The sequence below is a fragment of the Sylvia atricapilla genome, chromosome 1, assembly GCF_009819655.1.
Source record: "Sylvia atricapilla isolate bSylAtr1 chromosome 1, bSylAtr1.pri, whole genome shotgun sequence".
Classification (NCBI taxonomy): Eukaryota; Metazoa; Chordata; class Aves; order Passeriformes; family Sylviidae; genus Sylvia; species Sylvia atricapilla.
Genome location: NC_089140.1, coordinates 15797069 through 15817272, shown reverse-complemented (window position 1 = coordinate 15817272; position 20204 = coordinate 15797069). Strand labels below are relative to the sequence as shown.

Below are 20204 nucleotides of genomic sequence, written 5' to 3'. Positions count from 1 at the left end.
GTTGTAAAGATTAACATTTAACATGTGTGCTCCCTGATCCCAGAAACAGCAAGGAAAGTGTCAGATCAGGAAGGCCAGAGGAATCCCAGATGGCAAAGGAATCTGCAGGGTGCAGAGGGAAGTCGTGCTGCTCTGCCAAGCAGGAGCAGTTTGCTGCTCTGCCCTCATATTTATCTCAAACTTACCATTTGCTTATTTTAAACACTGTTCAGTCAAATGTGTCATTCAGGAGAGAAGAATTTGATCTACTTGCAATAAGAATTTGTCACTTGAAAGGTGTCTGAATTCCTATATGGATTCATCTGCATGTTTTACCAGTCAATCAATGACAATTCTGCCACAAGAATATTTCTCTTACTTCTTAACAGAACTTGTCACTGCCAAGTTACATCTTGAAGCCATCTTGTGTGTGTTTTAACACTGCAAGTGAAAAAGTAGTCATTTACTTCACAGTGTTCACTTTGAATGACTTAAGCATCACAATAAAGGATTTACAAAAAAACATGTTGTGTTTTATTGCCCGCAAAATCTAAATATTTTTCCCCTGAGAGCAGGGCATGATGAACTGAGCAGTGCTTTTGTCAGCTGTATGTGCTGAAGCTGAAACGCTCTTCGGAGGAGCCAGGTCTATCCATCGACTCTAGAGGGAAGCAAAGACAAACCGGGCCCCCAGTTCGCCCTCTCCCCTGGATGCCCGTGTTAGCTGGGACAGATGCAGGCACTGCTGCACGCTCTGCCCTTCCCATTGCCCGTTCTGTCTAAAGGTCGCCGGAATTCTGCCCTCTCGGGAGTGTCCTAAATTAAATTTCTTACAGCATGATGGGGCTGAAAATTCCAAAAATGTAGACAGTCATAAACAGGAGCTCCAGCAAAGGCTGCTGTGAAATGTTTCACGCTTATTTTCCCAAATCCAGGACCGCCCTCTCCTGGCGGTCCGGGCGAGCTGCCCGTGCCGGGCACAAAGAGCGCCGGGGGATTTCTGCCTGCCCGGGATGTACCGAACTGAGATTTCCCTGTCGAGCACAGAGCATCCATGGCTCCCCTTACAGACATACTGAGTTTTAGAATTAAATGCCTGAGGCAGCAGAAACACAGCGCGAGTGACAAAACGAATTGTTTAATCTGCCTGCTTGGTAGCAGATAAACGGCAAATCTGATTTTATCTCTTCTAAGTGAAGTGGAAATTATGGAGATGAACAAACTCCTAAAAATAACAGAACAGCTAAAAGCTCTGCTTTCTCTAGAGTAAATGTAGCCCTTTGGGGAAGTGCAACAAATACCATCTGTGTTTCCAAAACTCCAATGTTAATTTGTTGCAGACGTCTCCGTATTTACTGAAAATGGACATATTTTTGTGGTAGAACAACATCTTGCAGTGATGAAAAACAACCCAAATACTCCCATCCAATTAACTCCAAAGGGGGATTTACCTGAAAAAGCTCAATTTGAAAGATCACTGTTTAAATCAGCCATCAAACCTATCTGTTGGGCGTTTTTAAGTTAGTTTCATACACATATTGACAGCTGTTCACAGAGGAAGCTGAGAGGGGAAACTGTGAAGGAGTTATGACATTTATGACAGCTATCTTTTTCTGATTATCAGACTAGAAGTGTGACTTACAAATAGCTAACACCTTGGTGAGGTTTCTTCAGAATGGATAACTCCACAGGCTTTCCTGACAATCTGTTCTTTTCATTGTCCCTTTTAAGCACTTCTGTTGCTTATAGTTCATGTTCAGTGTAAAGGAGAATTTAGAAGATATGCTTTTGCATCAAAATGTTTAAGTGGAATTTAAAAAGAATTCAGAGTATAATTCTGAGATGACATAAAGGAGTATTCACTTTAAAACAGCTTATCTGATGGGAAGCCAGGGGAACCCAATACAGTACTTCAGCTGACAGCACCTAAACATCTTTGTTTAAAACTATAGCTGGAATTGGGCCATGAAATACAGAATACAGATGGAAATGTGGATCTGAATTTCTCCAATGTTGGGTGTGCAGTTTGGGTCTGTTGCAAAGACAAATTCTGAACTAGATTTTAATCTAACTTTTTTGAAGCACAGTAGGTCCCCAAATGTTACCCTGTGAAATGCAAAAAGGGAGGCAGCACATGGGAAGCTGAGGCACTGTGGTGCTGTGATTTTATATTTGACTGCAAAGATTAAATATGTCTGTTTTCTCTTGCACTGCTTGGACTCTGAATGACTGAGAGATCAAGCATCAACTGCTCCTGTAGCAGCAAAAATCCCTTTGTAGGGTTGTTACTTCACTTTTTTCCCCCTACAATTGGGTTATGAGAATGCAGAAAATGTGGAGTCATTTGAGCAGGCAGTGATGCAAACACAAAGAAGCGAGCCCTGGAAGGCAGCGCTGTGGCCGAGGGGATGACAAAGCCAGGCACTGTCACTGCTGAGACGAGTTCAGTGCAGAAAAATGTTTCTGGAATGCATATGTGAGTCCTTGTCCCTGGCTCTTTGTTTGTGAGCTTAAATCAATACTGCTGCAACAAAGATTCCCAATAAGCTGAAACAAAATAAAATATGCATTCATGGGAGCATTGCCATTCAAAAGCACTCATTTCCCAGTTAAAATGAAGGTCAGTCATAAATTACATCTCTGATTCCCTCAGGATTTCTCTCTCTTGCTCTATTTTGGCAGTTTAAGACCCCTTTGATATTTGAGCAAGGCCTTTCCCTTTGCACATCTGATCTTGATTACGGTTTATGGCAATGGTAATTCGTTACCTCCCCAAGGCAGCAATTCTGAGAAGGAAAGTGAGTACAGTATGATTGTTTAGGAGAGAGGCACACTGTACAATGTTTTAACCATTTCTCCTTTTTATAGCTGTCTCTTCCCCACAGATTGCCCTTGCACACAGCAACACCATGAGCTCCTCCCATGGGAATGCCCCACATCCATCAGAGAAATAACTGTAATCTGGAGGCACGAAAAATCAGGTTGCATATTTACCGATCAAACAGTGACCTCTGAGCAATAAATTTGTGGTTTGGATACGTTTTTAGATGCTGTTTTGTGGTGAACAAAGACTAATGAGGTATCAATAAGCACCAAAGTTTTCCTTCCAGCTATAATGGTCTCAGGGGTTGCCCTCCCCACTTCTCTCTTATTTTACAAAATGAAGAATGTTCTTGCTCAGTTTCAGGAATTCAAGTCTAGATTTCTTCATGGATCAACTTTGTGGCAGCCAAAAATACACTGATGCTTTGCATGAGGGAATGGCATGAATGAAACTGGGGTTTGCACTGCTTTTCTGCTTATGCAAAAGACAGAGGCAAATGTTCCAGCTGAAAGTGTATTTGAGAGCATTTGAGACGTGAAGGTGGCAGAAAATGTTGGATGTTTATGTGCTTTTCCCTGTGGGTGGTATGACGCATTTTGAGGTGATTACAATTCAGAAAGATTTTTCATGTCAGTTTATAACATACATTTCATTCTTTTACTGCTTTCACTTTTCTGGCTTGGTTCTATTGACCAAGTTCCTTGGGTTCATTGAGGATTTTCAGAGTTTCCAGTGTGAGAGGCTATTGAACATGCCTTTAGCACCATCAAAATGCTGCTGGAGAAAATACATTTTTATAGACTTCGGGGAAGATTACAGAATTATTTAATTGCCCTTCAGGCAGTATAAATACCACCCTGTTAGTGACGACAAGTGATGGGTACATTTCTTCATAAAGGTGACCACAAATACTGCACTGAAGTGCAGGGAACTGGCAAGTTTTTCAAGTTTGATCTTGGTGCCTGGCAGAAACACAACAGGCAGAATTGCTAACGATATTTTTTTTTTGTTTGCTTGTGTAATACATTTTCAAAAGCTTAAATGTGTTTTTAAATAGGCTCATGTACATTTTCAATGGGACTTCCAAAGTGCAGCAGGACTTTCCAGGGACACACTGCATCTTGCCATGAAAATACCAAGGAAGTGTGATGAACTAAGGATATTCATAACATTTTCCCTGGAAGAAGGAAATTTTCTAGCTTATCATACATAAGCCTTTCATAAAAGTAATGCAAAACTTCCACAGAGCAGGAGAGAAACAAACCTATCAGCTCTTCTTGTTCCAGTGACACAGCGAACTTGCTTGAGGAGTACTTTGTAAGCCAAAATTTACACATAGTTAACACTACGGAAGGATCTCTCTCCTCTATTACTTTAATTAGACTTCTAATATTAACTTGGAACATCCAACTTGTGAAGAATACCACGTGAAGGAAAGATGTGTTTATTGCACGTGTTTGTCCATTTTCACTGATATTAAACGTTGAAGAGATGGGGGTCCTCCAGTCCGAGCCAGCGGGGAGGCCCAGCTCTGCACTGCCAGCAGCTGGGTGGGTGCCCAGCCTCCCGTGGGGAACACTGTATTAGGAAAGCTCTCCTCCACTGTGCCACTTTCTCATAAATCAGCCTAATTACTCTAATGAGGAGGGCTACATCCCTCTGCTGCGAGCCCTGCTGGTTTACAGAGAGGGGGAAGTAAATAAAAAGGAACAATGTTGGCTGCTGCTGCAGGAGGGATACAGGGATGGAGAACAATAGCCTTCAGTCTCCTCCCTGCCACCACCCCGTTAGGAGGGAAAAAGGAGATGGCTTCGTGCGTGCCCCTGGAGTTATTCCAGATCAGGACAGAAATCAGGCGCTGGGCTTGGCAGCACCTGCTGAAGAAAAATGCACATAAAACAGAGGGCAGAGACATGCTATTTTCCAGGCTCTGAGAGAATGTTGCTAAGCAAAGAAAAAGGATGGGATACAAGGCTTTGCAATGCCTGCCTGAGCAACCAACACACTATAAATACTGACCTGAGCTCTAATAGCTGCACCAAGTCAAAGTACGCCTTTGGATTTTTTTAAGTAAAGGTGATTTTACTTTTTGTCTCTTAAAAAGATGTATTTTGGTTCCTCTTCGTACTTTGTATATAAGCTATTTTTTGCAATTGCAGAAATTAGAAACTTGTTTTTGTGTTATGAAATCTTAAGATTGTTTACTACATGAATCTGAGAGCTGAGGCTTTAAGCAAACCACAAAGATCTCCATAAAAATAGGAGAGGCAAAATTATGTGCAGCTCTACTTGTTGTCTATATTTTTGTCATGTTTCCTCTATTGTCCCTTCTTTATGATGACTGAAACAAATCATTCAGTTCTAGATTGCATACTATGACACCCACAAAGCCTCCTTGCTATTGTTTGGACCAAATCAATAGCATTTATCAAAAATAATTGTGGAATGGCATTAAAATTCATGTTCATTTTTCAAGGATTCAATTATTTCTATTGTGATAAATTTTTGTTCATGTTAGATACTAAATTTTTATGTTTTAACAATTTTGGCAGTTCTTCTGATGATCTCCTCTTGGAAAAATTCCCCTGGATGTTGTCAGTTGCTTATTCTCTCTTGATCAGAGTTAGTTTTATTAAAATGTTTTTGTCCTGCCCTTTATACAGCATGCTTACTTCTATCTTTAGCTGGAGTCTGATAAATTGTTCCATTTCTAAATTACATCTTCAGTCTTCAGCTAGATGTTGTGATCATAGTTTTGGCCTTTCAGACTCCAAAGCAAGCTCTGCAAAAGCACTACAAACCCCTCCTGTTCAGTCATCTTCTCATTTACCTTTCCTGCATTCACTTGAAGGGAATAAATACATTGTGATATTAGGAGATCCCTTGGAGCCTCTTTCAGCCCTAAAATTGCTTTTTCCTCTAAGATTCTTGTTTCTGGGAAGCATCATGTCAGGTTGACACTTCTGACAGACAGGCCATGTACTGCTGCTGCATACTCTCTCTCCCAGGAGTCAGCCCATCCCATAGAGCTTCCAGCTTCTGCTGATCTGGAAGCTCCACAATTCCATCTCCAAACCACACCTTGTTCCCTGACACCCGCACATCACATTGAGGTTGGACTAAAAGGGGCTTCCCTGACAGTTCTGAGTAACCCATAATGAACGTGGAAAGCCGGGTGTAATTGCTAAAGGTATACTAAGAGAGGAATTTAAATACACATTTACAGAAAGCCACTTATGTCCTATAGCCACAGATTATGGGTGCCTTTCTTAGAGCCATCACTGCATCTGACTTGACTGAAGTATAACATGGTGTGAAATTTTCAATAGGACTTTGACCATAACCAGCTTCAGGCACTGAAAAAGACACACATCGGGCGAAGCACAAAGTGTGAGACTGCTGTTAAATCACAAAAAAAGACTTAGAATTAATTGTATTTGCATTTCTGAGCCTTTCTACATGCTTTTACACTTTCAGACTTTTCTCTACAAGAAACAGAAATGTAACTTCAGAGGGTAGGGGGAGGAAAAACAAAGAAAATGCCCTGCTTTCAGAAGCCAGCCCTTTGAGAAATGCACGCAGAATCCTGAATCTTAAAAACCAGAGGAACAGCAAGCAGAGCACAAGACCTACTAACTTTCAGTCAGTCTTGGGGCATAAAATCCTTGGGCACCTATTAAATTCTAAGTAATATCTCAAAACTCATTCCAGAATTATAAGATTAATTTTCGTTATCTTCTTTGTTCTTATACAGGCCACAGCACAAGAATCAAAAGTCTACATTTTGAAATCCAGTAACACTGTACTTTAGTTAGTTTAAGGGGATTTGTGCTCCTGCTAATGAGATTATTTTAACTACAAGTTACATCATAGCTTCCCAACATAACAATCCCAATGTAGCAGAGGTAGCATCAAGTAGCTCAAGCAGATATTATCTATATAAAAACACTTAGATGTGGCACTTAAGCACATGGTTTAGTGGTGGACTTGGCAGTTCTGAGTTAATGGTTGGACTTGACCATCTGGGAGGTTCTTTTCAATTTAAATGGTTCTATGGCTTTTGATACATCTTTAAAACATTTGGCTGTGCTCTCCCACCACACAACCAGATGTAGAATTTATTTGAAACAAAGGCAAGTTCTGTGTAATGAAATATGCAAATTTTAATTTAAATCTGCAAAGTTAAGTTACACTTCTCAATGTTTGGCTACTTCTGACTTTGCCAACACCTGAAACTATAAAATACTTAACAGCTAATCCAAATTTAAAGGTCATCTTAATGTCTGAGAACCAAGATTCACTCCAGCTACATCAGTGTGGTAACACATGTAGTAATACATGGCACAGTAAGCCATGGAAAAACACTTTTACTTAAGAATTACACGTAAATTTTATACCTAAGTAACAACACACTCATATAAGTAATGTATAATATGTATATATAATATACATACAACTAAAGTAACAATGTACACTGCTTTATTAAGTTTATCTAAAATAAGAAAAGGAATTTTAGACTGAAGAGGTGTGAGACCAAAAATCCATGTTTTGGACAAGCAGTACCTGCAGCCAAGAGAGTGCACATAGGAATGTAGTTAATGAAGTATAAAAGATCTGCAATGACAAGCAAACACAACATTTTGTTGTTTCTCTTTTCCTTAAAATGGCTGCTTGCTTTTAAAACTTGCATTATAAAAATTTTTTGAAGGAAAAAAAAAAATAAAGCTTGCATGGAGCAGCTTTAGATGCCTCCTGTGTGGAACTAGCTTTCCTTGAAGCAAATTATCCCATTTATTATTATTCAAAAGAAAATTCTTTTCTTACTCAGCCCTGTAATGATGTAGGAGGGAGCAAGATAAAAGAAAGAAAAGCCCTCTCACTCGCTACTCTTGGAAGCAATCTCATTTGATTCAGACCATGGCTAGCAGTTTTGTCCTTTTGTGCTTCTCCTTGTCTTTGATGGAGGCCAATACTAGATACTGCCCGGCCCCAGGTTCTTTCACAGCATTATCAGAAATTTGCCCTTTCTTTGTCAGAAATTAAATGATGTGCTGTAATAAAACAGTGTCTGATCTGGAGGAGCCACTTTGTCACCCAGACTTTGCTATCAGTAAATAAAAATGGAAACCTTTATGCAAACCAGCAGGACTTTAGGCAGCATGAAAATAACTGAGTTACTGTCCCTGTTCAAAAACTATTTGCATTCGGTCACCCCAGACAGCAGGAAAACCAATTGTTCCCTAAAACATTGTAAAGGTCTGTGCAGACACTGTTGGTACCCAGAGACTTCACAGCATGCAGACTTTTAATTGCCTCTCCTTCCTCTCTGCACACAAAGGCATCTGCAATGTTTATCTCTAGCACATCTTAGTGGGGAATAGATTAGGCTGTAAAATAGAGCAGGATTGCAAAGAAAATTGCTGAATACATACAATGCCTTGACATAACTTTTTCCAAGTAGTATTACTGTGCCATACTCCACTCTGTCTTAGCACCTATTTATTAATTTGCAATACAGGTCACAGAACTTTGAAGAAGACACAGGTGACCTGTAACAGCTTCCTCAATGAGATCATTATCTGCAAGATCCAGCACTCTATTCCTTTTCCTCTTTCCATTTTCAAGTTATAATCTTTTCTCAAACACAGAGCAAACATTTCTGGAACAAACTCACATCCCTCTGAACACAGCCTTAATACTCATTAAATTACAGTGTTTCATAAAAACCTTTATCTGCAGATTATACTATTTATCCTCAATGACAACAAAGATAAACTTCTGTTCTTTAATCTCCATAGTATATCAGGAAAGATTCCCATCTATCCATTGCTTTGACCTACACCCTTTTTTTTAGGATGAAACTCAGATCAGGTGTCTGTTGTTTCTTGCAATATAGTATTATCACCTCATCCAACCGTAACTTTTGGGGGCGTTATCCAATTGAATGTAATCTGTTTATCTTTGCAAACAATTTTCCCAAGTGTGCCAGAACATGTCTGGACAGCACCAAGATACTGGAAGCATCTCTGACCCACCACGTGTCAGTGCAGACATGCAAGAGCAGCATATTTCCAGTCAGCACCTTGGGATAACCAAAACCATGGCAAAAAAGGAGCTACAAAATAGAGGCAACAAAAAAGTTGTTGCAGGAGGAAGATGAGGATGGTGCTACAAATGATGGCTTATGTGGATGCAAGACTGTGAAGGCTACTGAAAAAACAGGGTACACACGATCATGCAAGTTGGTAATGTCCAACGTGTTTGAATTGTCTTTTCTAATGGCAGATAATACTGAAGTATTAGACAGCTTTCTACCAAGAGCTCTCTATACTTATGAAAATGCTGAGTATATTTATATATACATTTCAATGTGAGTATGTGTGAGTGTATATATATGTATGTACATATATGTATATATATATGTGTGTGAATATACGAATACTGCTGTCAGGTGCCACCTGTCCTAAGTCAAAGCAGTTCTTAATCTGAATTCATACAGCCAACTTCTTTTCACTATAGAAAAGCCCCATCCATTCAGATATCTAGAGTTCCTCACTTGCCATACTACTTCAATCCATTAACCCAAAACAAGCTGTGGTGGAATATGGTTGCCCTTGCAGCCTGCTGCTGTTATATGTGCTCTGCATGCTGTTACAGATAAAACAATAGGATCTATAAAGGCAAGGTATCTGAAAAAGGTTAGGCTCCTAAAGGTAATTAATTAGCAACTATCATTAAAAGTTCTTTCTGTTCCTCTGCTCTACCTCATACAGTCAGGCCCAAAGCAGGGGCTTGGAAAAAGCAGGTCTGGAAAGCGAGAGTGGGCGCTCAGGAGTTGGGATACCTTGTCATGCAGGGTCTACCAACAGAGAAAGGAGTAACACATTTAAACATCACCATCATGCTGCATGCAATATGGAGAAAGCAACATAAAAAAAGTGTGCCTCTAATCAGTTATATCTATCCCCTCCCCCAGTACACAGGTTGAGAATGCATAATCCTGTCCATTTATGTCAAAACATCAAACAAGACATGAATCCCCTGGGAACCAGTCCAAGTCAGAGCATTGAATTGAGGCTGAAAAAGCAAAGCCTCCATTCCCAGATCTGTCCCTCATTTGGGGCAGATTACTCCTGAGTGTCACTGTCAGTCAAGGGGATAAAGATATTAACATTCTCTGTAAGGTACTATGTGATCAGTTCACTGGAAGCACTTGTTTATATACCCTATATAATGTATCTATTTATATATGCATAATTTTTAAACACTTTTAAAAACAAAACCACCACAGCATAAACCCAAATCTTGTTTCAGTTCGATTGCTGCTGTACAGATAGTTTCCTTTTGACATTCTCAAAGAAAACATTCTCACATGCACACCATGAATGTGTATGGCAGAGTGCCATGGGAGGCTTCAATAGAATAATTCATTAAAAAACAAACAAACAACTGAAAGCACATTCCAAATCCAGCAAGCAACACTTGGTGCAAATCATTTAAACTAAGAGGGGCCACAAAGTTTGCAACTTTACTGAAGGATTAAGACTGCATTTGACCAAGAACTTGGTGTACTACACAGTGAATACCAACAACTTACAAGCCTGTGGGCCTCAGTGGAACTTGAACATCGGTATTTTTGGTCACAGGTATTTGAACAACTTGAATCTAAAGCAAGAACACTTCAGGCTTCAGAGAAAAATCACTAAATTGTACAGGATTTTAAATAAATATCCTTCTTATGGTGTCATGCCACTAAGTCACATGTCACTAAGATGCAGAATTCCCTGAGTTTCAAGAACAGGAAGAGGTCACACTTTTCTAACAAGTCCAGTGACTCCAGAGTGTATCAGATTTCGTAAGTGTGTCCACAGGGCCAACTGCTCCTTGACAGGTCACAACAATCCTCACCAAGCCCAGTTTTGCAGCTGCTGCTTCCAGCTGCACCTGAACCCCTGCATTTAAAGATAACCTGGCTGCAATCAAGTATCACATTCCTTGTCACTGACAGCATGGACTGGGTTTTCTTTTTTTCAGCTTGCTTCAGTGAACCTTACAACAGGGAACTATGACCATTATAACCACTTTATTTGAATTGTTTCACATCACTTTACCACGGACAAGGCTAACAGGGATGCTCCTCTCTTTCCAGATGGTGGTCTCTACTAAAAAGGCAGCTCATCTTTTGTTCCCTGGAATGGAGTATCCATTCTGCTCATGCTAGCAATGATACTTGAGGAAGAATCAGTATTTAACAAAAAAGTACCTTGGGTTCATGAGGTACAGCAATTAGCCACAAGGCAATGAACAGCACAAATGTCTAGCACGATTTCTATTACAGAGTAACTGTAAAACTGCATATAAAAATGACTGCAAGTTTTTTGTTTTAAACTCCTGACATTGTATGGTTCAGCCCTGAATACTAACTATGTTAAAAATTCAGAAAACAAACTCTCATACTGATATTCAACTTAAAGTGCTCTTACTATTACTAAGGAAAAGGAGGTTTTAAAAAAGTGTAAGCTTGTAGAATATGAAGAGGGTTTTGTGTCAGGAACTGACAGACATGCCCAACTAGAATCAGTATCCAAGTTGTATCAACTTGTTAATAATCATATCACAAAAACAAATAGTACTTGGATCTGATTCTGAATACAGAGAGAGACTTGAAAGCCTTTAGGAAAGAAATGTAATACTTTTTTACTACCTTCAACTAAATCAACTATATGGTTTTTAAAAAAATGTAAATTATAAATCTGTCATGGACTATGATGAAAATAATTTTCTGGAAGTGTTCCCATATATCCCATATTAATGGAAAACCTTAAGCCAATTATGGGAGCTCTGACTGAAGCAAGAGAACCTACGCATATGAAGCTCAAAAAACACCACCTGTGAAGATTTAACTTTAAAATGCTCTGTGACCAGTCTATTAGGTTTTGTAATTTTAAACATTTGTCAAAGTAGGTGTTAAAAACTGTTCAGCCTCTTACTTTGTTTTATAGTCTCTAACACTCCTGTGGCCTTGATTTAGGCTGGCCAGGAAGCTGCTTCTTTCTTCACACAAGATAGTAAACAAGAACACTCAACACTGCTCTAAACCCCTGAGAACCAAGTGCACTCACTCTGTACACAAGTGCTGCTAAGGCTGAGAGGAGAAGCCACCCCTTGAAACTTCACAGACCTGAAGTGAGGTGTGAGAGAAACAAGCTCCCATCATAGTCAGTGGATCATGATCAAGCCCACCTCCAGAACATGACTGCCACCACCTTTTCCAAATGCTTTTTTCCTGAGCATGATCTCTGTCTGCATGTGTTTGTTTTCCTCTAATATGGATGAATCTTATTCTAAAAGTAACATTTTCCTATTTGTGACATTCCAATTAAGCATACTTACAAATATTATCAGCTTTGTATCGGGTCACAAACAATAGGTGTGCTATAATCAAAATACATATATTTTCCACTGTTATTTTCCACTGTGCTGCTAAGTAAGATATTCAAGTCTGTACTAAAATTTAAAATTTTCTGTAGTAGTTACTGCAGCATATCCATAGCCTTGCACAAATAGACAAAAAAACCCCGCAATTGTTCCACCCCAGAAGATCTTGTAAAACTACTTTTGAAACCACTAACAAATGGAAGTGTTCTACTAGCTCCAATTCTATCGACATCTTATTTTTGTAAATAGACTACAACACTGAACTTCTTCTCACACAAACCCTACAAGCTAGAGCTATGTATGACCATACAGCTCCCTGTTCTGCAAGCTTGAACCTCTCTGTGTTTTATCAACACACAATATGTAAGTAGCTGGTTTTTACAGCTAGATAGTGACCCGAACTTCATCTGAAACCACTGAGGTAGACATCTGTCAAGGACTACTCTGGGGCATCTAAAAAAATCCCTGACAGATTTATAAGTAGTTAAGGGGCCAAGAATACAAAACCCATCCCAAGTTTAAAAAAGGCATAGAACAGACACCCAAGTGGCCATGGTGCCTCACTCCTTCCCAGTAAAACAACAGACACTGACAAAACAATTGGTGCACAAATTAAATCAAAGTCTAGTCTGTCCTTTACCCAAACGAGAAAAAAGAAAACACATCTATATTTAAAAACACACGCATACATGAAAGCTAAAACTGCACTCTGATTTTAGGAAAACTTGCCTATTCATCTGTTAAGAATACCACCAACACACACATAAATAAATCAATACTAAAGTATTTATTAATACTTCTTTGCTCATTCCTGAAAAGGAAGAAATTAAAAAAATAAAATAAATTCTAAAAAAACCCATTTTGTCTACTTCTTGCATAAAATCCCAAGAATCTAGGATCTACTCAAAGTTAAGGCAACTGCCACAAGCTACATCTTATTACTCAAATCTCTCCTAACAAGCAAAATCATCTAAGGAGTAATAGATACTGGTTTTCTGCACAAGACTCATCTGTATAATAAACATTTGATCCTTTGGCTAGCAATCTTCTGAATGTTCTTGTTACAGAACTACCATTACCTTGTTCCAGTTGAGCTTAATCCACTTAATCCGTTTGGAGTGGAACACACTTGTACCCCAAGGCCAGATGGAATTGATTCTCAATACTGAAACAGCAACCCAAGATCCAGCCACCTCTGTTCAGACTACAGTTTGCTTCATTGTTTGAATGGGTAATTCTTTGGGTATTTGAAGATGCCTAGTCTTCCTGGTTTGATGAATTCTTAGTTCAAGGAAACTAATCTCTTGCATTCACAAAGAGCTAAAAACCTGCCAATCCTCTGCCTAAACTCTCCAAGGTCAATCTGACATAGAGAGTACATCAAGTACACACAGAACTTGAGGTTCTTTATACAACCTGAGCAGTTCACTGAGGACTGTTCACAGCAGAGCAACCAGGACAGGAAACAACAGCACTGCACCCTGTGTGAGCCTGGCAGCACACTTACCCAGCAAACACGAGGCTCAGAGTCCACAGCCTCTGCTGCAACAGAACGAAATAAAAGACAGAGAGAGAAAACAAAACACAGGTTGCCTCTTCTGCTGAGTGTCGGTGGGCTTAAAGGAAGGGGGAGAAAGTCCAGAGTTCAGATGAAGCTCAGATGATTTCTAAAATTTGATTTATTGGGTAGCAAGAACTGTAAGCAATAGCTCAGTACAAGTACACTTAGAGCAGACATAAATTAGCAGAAACTCCACCTCTCTCTCCATCATACCCCCTCATGCTCCAGTCTTCCCAAACCAGAACTTCACATCCATACCTTTTCTTTATGCCCTACCCTTAAAATTAGGCGAACCCTCAGTCCTCACCTCCATTTCTGTAAAGTGATTAACAGAAACTGCAGGTGGGAGGTACCTGAACTGCAGTGTAAGCACCTCCAAAAAGAGACAGTAATGTGTGAAAAGCTGCTGCCATAAGCACTTCAGCCCAGTGGTACCCCTATCACTTCCACACAGAAAATTACTTTAACATACCACCCACAAGCAGCTTCTTTGGGAACTGCCAAAATCTCTTCAGTTTACTTGCAAGGAGTCAAAAGTCAAATGTTTTGAAAGAACTGTTGATCACTAGTGTTTTAAGCACTGGGTACATTTTCAAGAAGCATTGCTATAAAAGCAGGGAATCATCTGATCTCTTCCAGCTATGTTCTGTTACCTGGAAACAAGGCAAAGTGCCTTGACATAAATTCAGGGCTTTACACCAATGCTCTAAATGCATTTCACTAAATCTCTAAATCAGGCACAGGTAGGAGTTTCAAAAACTGTGTCTCCTCACATACTAAATAAGACACAGAACAACACAGCAGTTTAGATTAGGAAGCCAACTTCTGTCAGTAAAGCTCCTAGACTGTAAGCACTCCAGTAAAGCACCAGGTCGAACTCAGAGAGTCAGAAATATATAAAATATCAATATAAAAATTAAGTTAGGAATAATTATGATACTTTTAATTTATGACTCGCCTTATTCAAGGTAAACTTTCTGTTTCAGGCTACCCCTGCAGACCTGCTGCCATCTGCAAACAATCATTTCTCTTTCAGCAATGCTTTGGACCGACTTACTCTGCATGTCTTCTGAACAAGGTGAAGCTGTTTAACAAAAGCTATTCATGTCAAGATTTATAGTGTCTGAAAAAGCAGTGGAAAAGGTTGCCACTTCAATAAAAGGGTTCAATTGGGTCAATACAGAATAAAATGGTAAACACTATGTTTGCGCAGCAACTCTACAGGTGCACAGTGACTGCCACACTTGGGAGTTATTCTAAAAATAGGCAAGCCTTAGAGGTATATTATTTCTCTCCATTTTTAAATGTGAATTTGAATGGAAATTTTTGATTGGGATCACTGAATGGAATTCTAGCAACACTTCAAATTTTTATTTGAATCTTGGGAGGCCCGAGTATGTGCAAAAGTACTAGCCAAGTTACATTTTCCCCTTAGTTTTGTGTAAAAAAAAAAAAAAAAAAAAAAAAAAAAAAAAAAAAAAAAAAAAAAAAAAAAAAAAGCACCTCCAGTTATTTGGTTTTGACACTGTAATAGCTACAACTAAACATAATGGCTGTGAAGTAGATTTCTTCAAAATCTTATAAAGCTTCTCTTAAAGCTTCTTTAGTTTTATCAGCTTCAGTGGAACAAGAGGCATTATTTATGATTACTCTAAGGCAAACAAACCTGTAATTATTGTGTGCGACCAATACTAGTAGTTAACTGTACTGTTCTCTATAATTGAGCTTTCTATTATATAAATTTTCAGTTTTGCGTTCCTGTGCAGCTAATAAGAAGCATCAGCTTACATTTCCAACTCAAAATTCTTGCTCTTTAGTTAGCACTTTTCCCAAATCTTCCTATTTTGCTGTAAATCAGTTACTGCTACCAGTCTGAGGGCAGACAGAATGCCATAAAAATGTCCAGTCAAATAAATCACTTTTTTGCTACTAAAAATAGCAAAATTTTTGTGTTTCACTTCAGCATAAACAAGGTGGTCCTGAGTGCTGTGGTACTACAACAGCAATACCCCTGAGATGATGTAATTTTATCACCTGTGCATTACCCACTGGGAATTCCCCAGAGGGAAGCCCCTGGAAGTGCCATACAAGTAAACTGTGATTAGCCCTGTCACACTCATCCCTGATGTAGCTTGGCAACCAGAAGAACGTAACATTTGCTCCCTATTATTGATGAAGAGCTATTACCAAAACTATTCACATCTCCATTCCCTCTGTACATGCACCTGAGAAACACACTGCTATCAAGTCCGGATATTTCAGTTGCACTTCTTTCAATTTAATTAATTGGCATTGAATGGAGATTTGACTACAAGACACAGCTTAAAAAGCTGCTGTTGTAACACACAAGTAAGTGGGACAAAATGCAGGTGTATGTACACACACACTGCTGAGAAATTTCTGCTGAACAGAGAGGTTCAGCAGAAACAAAAATCAGCATTAAATTAAAATTTATGCCATGCTGTTATGTCATCCCTGATCTCTGAACTAAGTTCTATTATAATGTCCTCTGTAAGAATGGCTGATATCTGCAAACCACTTCTCATTTTCTTCTTTCACCTTCCATTTGTATTTCTTTTGCATCATTTCAGGATGTTCATTATTCTCCCCAGTCTTATTACAATTATTTAATAGATCAGTATGCAGCTAAAAGGCACTAATAAAAAGGCTTTCAGAAATTCTATTGCTGGCTTTTAGCTAGGATTATCTTCTTTGGTCTTGTATTTACCTCTGTATTTTTAACTGGACCCCAGTGGTTTTTCAGAACTTCCAGTCACTACCGACACGTTTTCTTACCCCCAAGTGAATTACTTGTCCAAGTGTTCATGGTGTAGCTGTCTGTGCATCTGCACCAAACCCGACCTACCCCGCAGCAAATCTCCTTTTCTAACAAGGCTTTGGAGAACGGCTTCAGAAGATGCATGAACCACATACAGTGTTAAATTTTAAGCCTCCAGGCCCTGCATTAGTCCTGATTTCTGACCTTATCCCTCTATTATTCAAGTAGGCAATTATTGTAAACAGGGCTGTCTTTGTGCATGCATCAGACAGAATTCCAAGCTCCCAGGGGAAGCTAAATAGCTCACTTCTACTTAGTCCCACCAGTAAAGCCTAAGCATTTGTAAAGTGAAAAGAAGTAGTATCTGGTTGACTTGCACCCATTAGTTTTCAAAGAATAATTTACTTCAGAATAATAATCTGAAGTGAACCAATAAAACATGCCTTCTTAAAGCCTTGAAGCATCATGATGTCAAAACTGACAATCTCCCATCTGCCTCGACTATCTATGTGCTCATTTTTGTAGTGTTCAATTAAGTAGATTTTTAAAGCAAAACGGCAGCTTTATTTAATCTATGTTCTAGTGCACTTAAAAATAATAAAATATACAGAAAGACTGGAAGAAAATCCCTCTCTGCTCATACTGTGGCTGTAAGGTTCCGTGGCTGACCACGTTTCTCACCTAGTGGAATTTTAGCACTGCAGAGTCCAAACATTTGACTGTTTCACGTTACATTGGTTTTCAGATCTGGTGAATGCTTTAAGCTTCCCACTTCCTTCTTCAGGACATTAAGTAAAGTTCTAGAGCTATCCAAAATTTTCATGTAAGCAGCTTCAGTTTCAGCAAGTATTTTATCAAGCTCATTCCTTGAAGCCACCTTTTGGGCCAGATTTTCACATACACACTCCAGCTGTTCACTGAGGACTTGGATTTCATGCTGGAGTTTATTCTTTTCCTCTTCTGCTTGCTGGATTTGTTTGTTCAGTTCTTCTTTTTGCATACATAAATCTTCAATGCATTTCACCAGTTCATTATTGTAACCCTGAAGAACAGCTCCCTGCTGAGTCATCCTGCACTCACTCCCTTCAGTCCTCTTTCAGCAACGGCCTTCTGCACTCCAATTAAAGGAAAACAAACAAACAAAGAAACAGAAAAAAAATCTGTAAGAGTGTTGCCATAAATAATGCTTCACTAGCACAGATAAGAGCCACGGGGCAAGGTTCTCTGCTTAATGTTAACATGCCCACTCTGAGATATGCCACATCTCTTCCCTCTTCAGGAGGGGGACAGCACAAAATTCGGCACATGCTCTTAAACCTGTACTGAAAACTGCCAGCTCCTATGACACTGTCATGGCAATAGTATCGAAGTATTTATTATATGTTTTTTAGTATCTTTATACAACCCTGAATATAGGATGCTTTGTACCTCAAACTTCGAGAGCCTGGTCAGAAATAAGCAAAAATTACAGAATCACAGAGTGGTTAGAGCTGGAAGGTACTTCTGGAGATCATCCAGTCCAACCCCCTGGCAAGACAAGGTCAGCTAGAGCATCCAAGTGGGTTTTGAATGTCTCCGCACAAGGAGACTCCATGCCCTTCCCGGGCAACCTCTTCCAGTGCTCTTCCACCCTCAACACGAGGAAGTTCTTCCTCACGCTGAGGTGAAACTTGTGTTTTAGTTTATGGCCATCGCTCCTCGTCCTGTCACCGGGGACCACCCTGAGGGGCTCAGCAGACACTGACAACAGCAGGGAATCATCCCGACACAGCGAGCGCCCGGAGCCCCCGCACACCGGGGTGACCCGGAACGCGTGTGCCGGGGCCACGACGATCCCCTTCGCCCGCCGCTTACACCCTCTGCAGACGCACCGGGGCCAAGGCCCGAGCCGCGCGGCCGCCGACCCAGGGACATTTTAACACCCTCCTCGCCGCCGAGCGCGGCCCCGCGGAACACGCGCCGCGCACAAAATGGCTGCTGCCTGCATATCGGGTGCCCGGGCGGAAGGGGAGGAGGGGGTAGGTAAGAGGAGACCTTCCCATTTCTATCTCCCCCCCTCGCAATTCCCCCTGTTGCCCCCACCTGCCTGGCAAGATGGCGATTCCTCCCCACCGAGGGAGCGGCTCTGCCACCGAGGCCGCGCTGCCCTCGGCTAACCGGCCCCGTGCGCCCGCCAACGGCCGCGCCGGCCCGTGAGGGGTCACGGAAACACCCGAGCGCTTCCGAACGCGGCGCCGCCCTGACGGCCGCGCGGAAACGTCTCTCCGGAAAAACGCGATGTTTTCCGAAGACAGGTAGAGCTCGGGAGAGTGGGCCGAGGCGGGAGGGGCAGGGAGGGCCGAGCGTTACGGAAGGAGCCGATGTTTGCCGAAGGGAGGGACTGAAGGGCGTCGTGCTCGGCGGAGGCAGCCGATGTTTGCCGAAGGGAGGGACTGAGGGGCGTCGGGTTCGGCGGAGGCAGCCGATGTTTACCGAAGGCAGAGTCGCCCGAGAGCAAAGGGGACAGAGGGGACGGAGCGCGTCGGAAAGAGCCGGAAAGAGCCGACGTTGACCGAGCGCGGCGTCGCCCGAGTTCCCCGGATGTAGTTGGAGCGGCGGCGGCGGCGGGCGCGGCGGGGGGAGGCGGTGGCCGAGTCGGTGCTCCCGGTGTGTCTCAGCGCGCGCGGGGCCGAGCTGCCGGCGTCTCCCCGCTCGAGGCGATGGGCCCGTGAGCGCCGCTCCAGCCGAGCTGCCCGAGCCGCCCCCTTCCCCCGCCCCTGCCCCCGGAGCGCTGCCGCCCCCGCCTCCCCCCTCGGCGCCTGTGGCCCGGCCGCGGCCGTGCCCTCCTGGTCCCCTCACCCTCACACACACAGGCCGGGCATTGATGGTAATGTATGCGAGGAAACAGCAGAGACTCAGTGATGGGTAAATTCAGCCCCCCCCCCACCCCCCGGCCCCGCGGGGCCGCCCCCCCCCTCCTCCGCCATGTTCGGCCCGGCCGCGGGGCCGGTAACGGGTGCTCGCTAACGCCTCTCTCTCTTTCTCTCGCTCTCTCCTCAGCTGTCACGACCGCAGGGGGGACTCGCAGCCCTACCAGGTACCGCCGGGCCGGGAGGAGGAGCAGGGGAGACGGGGGGGTGCTACTCCAGCGGAGGCTCCGGCGGCCGCCGCAGGCCGCGGTTCCTCGGCCGCCCCGGTCCGGGCCCGGGCGGCGCTCTGGGCCTGGGGCCGCCGGGCGGAGAGGCGGCGGCGGCCCTGGCTCAGGGAACGGGGCCCCGGTGCTCGGCCGAGGCCTACGGAGCCGGGGCGAGCAGGAGCGGCCTAGTGCGACCCGTGCGGGGCTCGAGCCTGGGAGTCGGGGAGGGTGCGAGGGGCGGGAGAGGGAGCCGGGGTCACCTGCGGTGGAGTGGAGACCCAGGAGAGGTGAACGTTTTTCTTCTAAAAACAAAAGGAGTCTTGTTTCTCCACCGCCTCACCCCTTTCCCAAAGTCCTTTTTTCTCCCCAAAACTGCTACTGTGGGCTGTAACTTGAGCAGGGTACAGGTTTAGACCCTCACCAGCTTGGGGTTGCATATGAGGCTTAATTTCTGCAGTTGCCAGCTGCTAGGCATGTTCAGAAACCATCAAATCCTTCAGTTACTGAC

The 20204-nt window shown here is 42.3% G+C and overlaps 2 protein-coding genes across 8 annotated transcripts in view; one reads left to right on the top strand and one right to left on the bottom strand.

Moving 5' to 3' along the window:
• Positions 1–496: 496 nt before the first annotated feature.
• LOC136359202 (microtubule nucleation factor SSNA1-like) lies at positions 497–19779 on the bottom strand. 4 transcript variants are annotated; one of them, XM_066315651.1, is made up of 3 exons: positions 18664–18860; positions 17263–17691; positions 497–4680 (listed from the first exon to the last, which is right to left on the bottom strand). In XM_066315651.1, the coding sequence occupies exon 2, from the start codon at positions 17648–17650 to the stop codon at positions 17306–17308; it is 345 nt and encodes a 114-aa protein (XP_066171748.1). In that variant the 5' UTR covers positions 17651–17691; positions 18664–18860; the 3' UTR covers positions 497–4680; positions 17263–17305. The 4 variants fall into 4 exon arrangements, with proteins under 4 accessions (XP_066171748.1, XP_066171739.1, XP_066171730.1 ...); XM_066315642.1 differs by having other exon boundaries at positions 497–4677; XM_066315633.1 differs by lacking the exons at positions 497–4680; positions 18664–18860 and adding an exon at positions 19655–19779 and having other exon boundaries at positions 17123–17691.
• The window catches only part of WAC (WW domain containing adaptor with coiled-coil), a 56060-nt gene continuing 54761 nt past the window's right edge, over positions 18906–20204 (top strand). The window contains exons 1-2 of one of the 4 annotated variants that reach the window (XM_066315595.1): positions 18906–19485; positions 19621–19657. In XM_066315595.1, coding sequence (XP_066171692.1) covers positions 19445–19485; positions 19621–19657 — 78 coding nt within the window. In that variant the 5' untranslated portion in view covers positions 18906–19444. The remainder of the gene's footprint in view (positions 19486–19620; positions 19658–20204) is intronic. The other 3 variants (XM_066315611.1, XM_066315603.1, XM_066315585.1) reach the window with 3 other exon arrangements.